The sequence below is a fragment of the Panicum virgatum genome, chromosome 1K (genome assembly GCF_016808335.1).
Source record: "Panicum virgatum strain AP13 chromosome 1K, P.virgatum_v5, whole genome shotgun sequence".
Classification (NCBI taxonomy): domain Eukaryota; kingdom Viridiplantae; phylum Streptophyta; class Magnoliopsida; order Poales; family Poaceae; genus Panicum; species Panicum virgatum.
This window is the reverse complement of record NC_053136.1, coordinates 30,331,062-30,339,910: the sequence shown is the minus strand read 5'-3', so window position 1 is coordinate 30,339,910 and position 8,849 is coordinate 30,331,062. Positions and strand designations below refer to the sequence as shown.

The following is an 8,849-nucleotide window of genomic DNA, read 5'->3' as shown; positions in this document are numbered from 1 at the left end:
GCTTTTCTCCAACGGCTCTATTCGTGTGAGCTGCCTATATATACCCCTCCAATGGGTCATTTTGCCACTCTTGACACCAGGCAACATCCAAACACTCATACTATAGTCAAGAGCCACCTTGAGCTTCATCTTTCACATACTTGTTCATCCAATCAATCAAGAAGCAAGATTAAGGACTTGAGTAGAGAGAAGCTTGTGTGCATCCGTTCTTGGTGATCGGTTCTTACTCAAGTGAAGGCCCTAGCTTGTTACTCTTGGTGATTGGCATCACCTAGGCGATCTTGGTGATCGAGGTGTTTCTCGCGGAGCTTGCCAAGGATTGTGGGAGCCCGGAGAAGAAGATTGTACGTGGCTTGATCTCCACCACGCCGGGATGGTGAACGGAGACTCTTAGTGAGCGCCCTCGTCTCGGTGACTTGGGAGGTGACAAGACTCTTTGTGAGTGTCACAACGTGGATTAGGGGTGTGTGCCAACACATCGATACCACGGGAAAAAATCCGGTCGTCTCTTGTCCACTCTCTTTATTCAAGCATTTTCTTTCATGCAATTTATTCATGTGCTTGACTTAGAGATCATAACTTAGCTCTACCTTGCTAGGCTTTACTTCTCGTTACCTCTTTCTTAGCTTGTGTAGGTAGTTTAGTTATCCGGTTGGTGAATTGGTGCCTTACTAGCATTGCATAGGTTAAGGTTGCTTTATTGTGTTTTAGAATTTGAAAAAGGCCCAATTCACCCCCCCTCTTGGTCCATCGATCCTTACAGGCGCTGTAGCTAATGGAGGCTTGTTGCCGATGCCAAGCCAAAGGGTGTTATTTATGGGTTAAACCGAAGAGATGAACCGGGTGAAAAGACGGAAAATGAATCGTCGCGTTGGGTTTGTGCGGATGGGAAGCAAAAGACCAAAGGCAAAGAAGAGTTTTATCTGGCTGTACTGAAGCATGCCGTGTGCACAAGATACGAGGAATTGCTCTAAATGCTGATTGGAACATTGGTACAAAAAAGTAATCATGGATCGAAATAGTTTGGGAGCAACAAATAAATTACTCCGAAACTGGGGGCATGTGTTGACACCGTTTTTTGACACATGTCAAGGAAGGTGATATTGTGAAGGAAAGGTTGCCGATTTAGAAGAAAACAAAGCATGCACAGTACCAAGGTTTGCCGATTTGAATGCAACCGACGGACCAGAAGGATATTCCGTGAAGATGTTGGTCCATGCATTTTGGTGATCGGCCGATGGGAGTTGCCGATGAGTCAGAGAGGAGGAAGGAAGCCCGAACTTTACAAGGATTCTGATGATTCAGTTGTAATCTTTAGTATAGATTGTTTTAGAAAGTCTTTACTTTTTTGTCAAGTAATGTGTTTGCCATAATCGGCTAGGACTTGATAGCGTTAGCCTATATATATCAATTGTACAGGACCGGAAAAACTTGATACACATCCAATACAACAAACCCATTACAATTTCTTTGCAATTTACTTTCTTGTCGGCGACTTCGCTATTTTCTTTTCGGCGAGTTCTTTCAAGTTGATCAAGGACGTCTCACATTCGAGCGACTTGATTTGCTGGTGAGTCTTCGTTTTACCGAGTATATCTGAGCTTTAGCTACCGGGCACATCGCTGTAGCTTCGTTCAAATCTATTCAAAAGTTATCGAGTTTATCTAGGCTTTGATCTCGGGCACATCGTTGTTTTCTCGTCTAGATTTATTCACAATTTATCGATATCGGCTAGATTTGTAGGTTTTTCCTATATGTTTGGCCATTATCACATCTATCCGCTTAGAAGCATATTAGATTGGCTTTAGAATTTGTAATAACATCTCATTATCATAAAAGCTGGTTTAGATCTGTTTCAAGCTACATCTTCTAAGTTACACATTCATAGCTTAGATCTTGTTTCACATGTGCAATCGGCTATCCCAAGCTGATTTTATTGTTTTTCGCATCGACCGATTCCGCCGACGCGCTTGTTTAGCTCGCACTCGCATTAAATATCTTTTTGTCACTTTCCTTATCTGCAGAGTTTGCCGATACGCTTATGTGAGAGATATTCGGAATCCCAGCCAATATGCTCTCGAATTTGACTTTTGTTTATCCTTTGTCAATTACAGGTCAAATTGACTGGCACACTTGGTTGACTTTTCGGAGCTTGGCGAACACTTGCCCTCGAATTCCAGTGTGTTGATTTTTGCGTCGACAGGATTACATCTTCTAAGTCAATACTTGCCCTCGTTCTGGGTTCTGCGAAGGTTGCACAGGGAATATGTACTGATGTTGTTGATTTGTGTTGCTTTGAGTGCCTTGTTGCCATCTTTGCTGCTGCCTCATCAGCTTTCTTTGTTCCACTCGCCTCTTGTAGTCTATATCGGATTTTGCATATTCTTGGTGGTTCTCTCGAGAGATGGGAGGCCAATTGACTTGGGAGAAGGCCATCAATGAACTTTTCTGTTGCTGCACTCTCAGAGAAGTTTGGGGTTTGTGCCTTTTTTTGCACGAACCTTCGAAGGTATTTAGATAACAGCTCTCTGTCCATTTGTATGCAATGTAATTGTTACACGGAATTACTGCCATTTTTTTTTGAAGACTTGGAAATCTTGCTAAAGCCTGTCTTTGAGCTGTACCCCGCTCTGTACTGATAGAGCGGCTGGATGTATGAGTACCAGGTTGCAACTGGATCTTTGAATGCCATGACGAAGGGTTTTTCCATTATGGGATCATCTCCACAGCTGAGGCAATTGTGGCTTCATAGGTCATGATGAATTGAGTGGGGTCAACTGGTCCATCATATTTTGGGAGTTGAATGTGTTTTGTAGCTATAGGGCCAGGTGGTGCAATCTAGGGCAACTGAAAGTGGGGAAGTTGGGTCAAACGGGGGGTTTAGTTGGTAGTGGTGGTGATCCTGATCTCTGATCTCTGTGGGTGTGGTTTGTTTGCCCAAGGTCGTGAGCTTCGGTGTAGCGGGAAGTTTCTGGGCGGGATTGGTGTAGCGGTGGTTGTTGAGGCGCTTGCGTAGCCTCACATGCTTCCTGATGTTTTTCAACTTCTGCTTGCATTTATGCAAGTTTACGTTTGGCATCGACCAATTTCTGGGCTTGGGTTGCTGCTCTTTGCTTTGTGGCGTGTTGAGCAGTGAGTTGAGCCTTTTGCTTTTCCAGACCTCGAAGCTTGAGAGCTACTTCTGTATACTCGTCATGCTTCGTCATGCTGTACTTGCTCAAGCTAGTCCTCTTCGAATTCCTCAGGGTTGCCTTGAGCTGCTGTTGCTTTTCTTGTCTTGGAGAGCGCATTGGGCCTTGGCACGCTTCTCCTGCTCAACCAGCTGAGCGAGGATTGGTTCAGTTGTCGTGGTTCCAAAACAACATCATGGAGGTCGAGACTTTCGGCGTTCGAGGTCCCTGAGTTTGCGGCTTTTTTCTTTGCTGGAGCCATCGTGAGTTAGTTTTCGAGCTGAAAACACGGGTAGACGCGTCTGTTGGGATCTGGTTGGTGATCGCCAAACAGAGGAGATGAAATGACAATAGGTGAACTGAAGGTGGAGAACAATGGAAACAATGGCACAATCATAAATATACTATAATTCCAGAAAAATTCAAACGTTTGTAGTGTCGCGGTAGAGGGCTATTTATACCCCCTACCTTATTACACCTTTCCCAAAAAGCCCCTCCGTAATTTCCTGATGTTCAGAGATTACAACAGGGTATTTAGTAATTTCTCTAGGTTGGAATGTCCGATTTAACACTCAAAACCCAATCACATGTCCCACGGGGTTTTCTTCCGGACCTTCGGCCCTGAGCTTCGGTCCATGTACCCCTGGTGGTCTTTAGAGCGAGGAAAGACTTCGGCTTCGGACCTTCGGATCACTGTCCGAGGGTTCCTCCCGCCAGCTCCCCAGTTCGCCTGCGGGCATTGAGTGTGAGGCGAAGCTTCTCCCTTCCAACCTTTGGATCATCAATCCGAATGTTCCTCTTTCTTTTTATCCTGCCATTCACAAAGAATAGAATCGTCTGCATTATAAGTTTTGACCGCAGACGGGAGTGCCACCTTCGCAGGGGCAATCCCCAACAATATTAATACAATTTCATCTACCAAAGAAAGTTTGGCTAACCATAAATCTAGAATCACAAGCGCTACAAGCGAGGAGAGACATGCAAGCCGAAAAATGCATGCGAAAATGAAAAAAAAAACCATGGAATGGCTTGGTGACATTTTGGATTGGTAAGTTTTTTTTTTTTTTAAAAAGACATTTTGGATTGGTATTGGCCCTATCCGTTCCTTCCCCAGCGCCGCCGCCTTCCCCCCACCCCCGTTCCTTCCCAAGCGCCGCCTCACGAGTCACTACGACCCTACCCTCGCCGACGTCAACCCCGCGCTCCATCGCCTTCTATGGCCTGTGTAGCTTTGGTCTAGCCGGCCGGCCCCGCTAGCCCATCGGATTTCCGTGGAGCATTTCTGGGGCGGTCGCTTCGGCTCGCTTCCCTGCGATGAATTGAGGAGTGGAGTGGATATGTTGGGCGTATCATCCCTCCGCTTCGCTGCTCTTCGTTGCCACGCCTCCGCCACGGCTTGCGGCGGAAATACCTCGGTAAAGCCCTCCGGCTTCCACTCTAGTCCCCCGCCCCTCCTTTCTCATCTCGCTTCAAATGATTTCCTGTTGTCTCCCTTGGACGGGCGGGGTAGCAGCCTGCGGATGTAGGTTGGCTTTCGTTTCATGTGCCGGAGCAGGAGGTGGACGAAGTTGACACAGCACCGCCGGAGAATATGCACAAGTGGAGGATGGTGATCGCCTATGACGGGACAAAGTTCAAAGGTTCGCTTTATTTCGAGCCTAGCATCTGCGCTTTGCCTTAGATTCGTGGATTCGGTATCTTCTTGTTACCGTTTTAAGGCTTTGTGGTATCGTTTTGGTACTATTCCGAGGCATCTCAGAGAAAGTTTTAAGTTTCACATTCGGCCTTGTTGATGCAAGTATGCTGATTGTACTTTGTAGATAAATATGTTGTACATTAAATGTTTGGATATCAAGCTGAGAGGTGGTCAGGTAAATGTTGTTTTCAGGTTTGCGGTAGTTATGCTATTATCTATCTGTAGGCCCATTTAATTTCTTTTTAACACTATGCCCATTTAATTTTCCTTGTATTCTACGGCTGTGCTATTTGGGACCGTGATCACACCTCAAGTCCTCAACACTAGGCAATCCTTATTGTATCTGATATTTATACCTGAAAAATGCCAAGTGACAATATCTATTCTTCCTTGTTAGTATGTCAAAATGATTTATCATGATTTGGAGTATTATCTGTTCGAGTTATGATGATTTAGAATATTACCTACTCTTTCGGCCTTATGCTTAATGATGGTGACAACCAAGGAAGGCTTCATTGATCCCTCCCCTCCAACCTGAGAGGATTAATGCCTTATGTAGTTTTGTTTGTAGACAAATTAGTGTAGTAAGAAAAATATAAATCCTGATTCGTTGTGGTTAAAAACAATCATAACAATGTGGCCCATACATAATAAGATACTGTACGAGTATTGATATTGAGACAATTGGTAATCAGTAATACACTAGACATATCATATAGTTAGGCCTGCCTAACACTTGCCAACTTGGTCATTATACCAGACTTACAAACTTTCTTGGAGGAATATTTAGACAATTAGAAAAGGGCAATGACAGCAGCTCAAATAATCAATCAACTCAGATACTGAAAGGCCAAATTTAGTAGTTGATTATGAAGCAGCACGGTATGCACTTATTGCAACCTTAGAGATACCAAGAGCACATTTTGATCAATTAGAAGTGCTGACAGATGGCCAAGGTGCTCTAATTGTCGCACACTTTTGATCACATACTGCAGAAACAAAAAGAAAGAAGCATCTGTTTGATGACTGAAAACTCTATGTAAAAAAATTTAAAATGTCGCCAAGTAATTGAAGTAACTAATGAAAAAATGACTTCTTTCTCCATATGAACACGGATACTCATAGGAACAGCGGCTCAAGCTCTCTGTGCGTTTTTCCCACATTCTGTAATCTAAATCTCAAACTAAAATTGAAAATAAGTGAAATACACGAACTAGAATTCTCAACTGAACATGCCTAGAGAAGTATCAATTTAACAGCTGTATGTAATCTAAATAAGTTAATAGTAGTGAAAATACTAGTATGCACAGCAAGGTTAGTATATTGGTATGTTTCATCCATGTATATTCACTCGTGCTCTGCAAAAATCTGATCTATTTAAAACTTTTTTGGGCTAGTTTTTTGGAACTGTTGGCTGGGTGGTTTTTTTTTTTTACTCCCAATAGTTTTTGGCAAGGTCCTAAAACCAGTTTTTCAGACTCTATTTTTAGACACTCTTGGAGATGCTCTTAGCACAGTTTGTTCCTCTGTTTGTGTGGTAGCAAGTGTTTAGAGTGTTTTGGGTGCATTGAGTTTTTTTCCTTTTTCTCTTGTACATTTATTTCTCTTCTTCTCAATGAAATGACACACAGCCTCCTACACATTCGTGAAAAGAAAAAATGATGAGTCCTGATGGTTCAGTGACCCTGGGAAGTCTCTTAACCTTTTGAATGCTAAAATGTCATCAATGTGCTTGCATATGTGCATCCAAACATTAAAAAAAACTTGCTGAGAAAAATTAAGTAGAACACTGTCCTTTTTTTTCCTACAGAACATCATCAAGGTTTTCATGAGAATTATATAATTTTGAAATTTCATTATTCTCCGTATTATATTTCAGGTTGGCAGTATCAGCCATCATGTCCAACCATACAATGCTTTTTAGAGAATGCTCTGATACGCATAACTAAGCTGGATCGGAAGAAGCTATGCTTGGTTGGTGCAGGCAGGACAGATACAGGTGTTCATGCATGGGGTCAGGTTCAATAAATGTGCTATGGCTTACCTGAACATTTATCACCCGGCTTGTGTATCCAACACTGCTGAATGTCACTATGATTTTTAGTGAACTGTCAGGGATAACAAATAATATTTGTCTTTTTCAGGTGGCACATTTCACTACACCCTTTGCTTATGATTGCCTCGATAGCATTCATTCTGCAATCAATGGACTTCTTCCTCCTGAGATTCGAGTAAGGGAAATCAGTGCTGCACGTCCTGATTTCCATGCTCGTACATCCACAAAAAGCAAAATCTATCACTACAAGATCTATAATGAAGCAATCATGGATCCCTTTCATAATTTTTATGCTTATCATAGTGCTTACAAACTTAATCCGCATGCCATGCGACAGGCTGCAAAACACTTTGTTGGCATCCATGACTTCACATCTTTTGCTAATGCAGCACATAATGATCGTGAACGCAGTCCTGTAAAGAAGATAACACGCTTTGATGTTACTGAAATGGTAATTGATGTCCAAACCAAATATACTTTTGATAGTATTGTTTTTACCCTTTTGTTTTATCTTTAATTTTCTCGAGGGAAATCATTCTGTGTTGGATTGTAGTTGGTGTTGGTTGACATGATCTTTTCTTGGTACTCTCCAGGGTGCTGTCTTACAGCTTGAGGTTGAAGGCACTGGTTTTCTGTACAGACAAGTGAGGAACATGGTAATTTTGTTATCTTATTTAAATGCCTGTTTCAAAATTATCTTTTTACCATTGTACATAGCCATGCAATTATTATTGAATCTCTTCATTTTTTCCAAAGCTCCACTATTGGTCCTCTGGAAAAATGTGAGAAACGAATTTCTAGAGCCCATTAATAGAGACCCTATCGATCTTTTCCTTTTTCTTTACTTGATAATTAAAATCAATATCATAAATCACTTCATATATCTACATTATTATAGTTTCTGAATGTTAGTTGAAACTAATCAGATGCATCCAACAGTGCATCATATCTCCATCTACTGCATATTAGTCAATGTGAATCTAGACTACACTCATTCAAAAAAAAAAGAATCTAGACTACACCGCTACTCTTGCATTTATCTTTATTTGATTCTGCCATATTCTATCACTTATAGTGTTATATGACCTGAATGCTTGCCTTGTTCCCCTAAAAGATCAAGATGGCAAATCCTCATGCAGTAAGATTTGCGATATTTTCTTTCTAGCATCTGTCACATGTATGGACCTTATGGTTGGTGTTGCTGACTTGCAGTTGCAGTTCACAGCGTTGCCACATTTATCTTCTGTAACATGATAGCTGAGCATTACCATGTATCTTTTCTGTGCATGATTAACAGCTGTATTGAATGATGCAGGTAGCTTTGCTGCTTCAAGTTGGAAAGGAAGCCCTGCCTCCTGACATTGTTCCAAAGATAATTGCGGCAAGGGACCGCAAAGAACTAGCGAAGGTGGCCTTGTCAGCACCACCACATGGATTGTATCTCATGTCGGTTAACTATGACAAGGAAATCCTGAAGGCCCCTGAAGGTTCTCCTCCAATTTCTTTCGGTAGGACCCACCAGCTTAGTAAATGCAAACTTACATTTTATTAGCTTTTGTATTACTGAATAGCTATCTGCCAGAAATGTACCATATTTTAGTTTCTTTTGGATCCAATAGTTTCCTTGAACTGTCAACCACAGGACCTGAATGCCTGCTAGTTTCTGGGTACAGGATTTGATCATGGTACCCTAACAAATTTTCTCTTTACACTCATTGAGTCATTGTTTCTTTCCTAGCAAAGAATTGTTTCGAGTGAATAGTAGATTCATCTACGAGTGTCAGTAAAATGATTCTTGGAGCGAACCGTGGATGGCAGGAAAACCTATTATTACTCTTAATTAACACACTGGAAGCTCAACATCATTCTGGATGGTGACTCGTACGTCGTATAACTGTAGCACCCGACACCTGATCGTCCTGCCACC

General features: G+C 42.1%; 1 protein-coding gene across 2 annotated transcripts; it reads left to right on the top strand.

The window, feature by feature from the left end:
- Nucleotides 1-4,264: 4,264 nt before the first annotated feature.
- LOC120702324 (tRNA pseudouridine synthase A 1) lies at nt 4,265-8,637 on the top strand. Of its 2 annotated transcripts, XM_039986076.1 has the most exons (7): nt 4,265-4,585; nt 4,684-4,810; nt 6,746-6,885; nt 7,011-7,097; nt 7,260-7,373; nt 7,516-7,578; nt 8,238-8,637. In XM_039986076.1, the coding sequence occupies exons 1-7, from the start codon at nt 4,508-4,510 to the stop codon at nt 8,472-8,474; spliced, it is 846 nt and encodes a 281-aa protein (XP_039842010.1). In that variant the 5' UTR covers nt 4,265-4,507; the 3' UTR covers nt 8,475-8,637. The 2 variants fall into 2 exon arrangements, with proteins under 2 accessions (XP_039842010.1, XP_039842000.1); XM_039986066.1 differs by having other exon boundaries at nt 4,266-4,585; nt 7,011-7,373.
- Nucleotides 8,638-8,849: the final 212 nt, after the last annotated feature.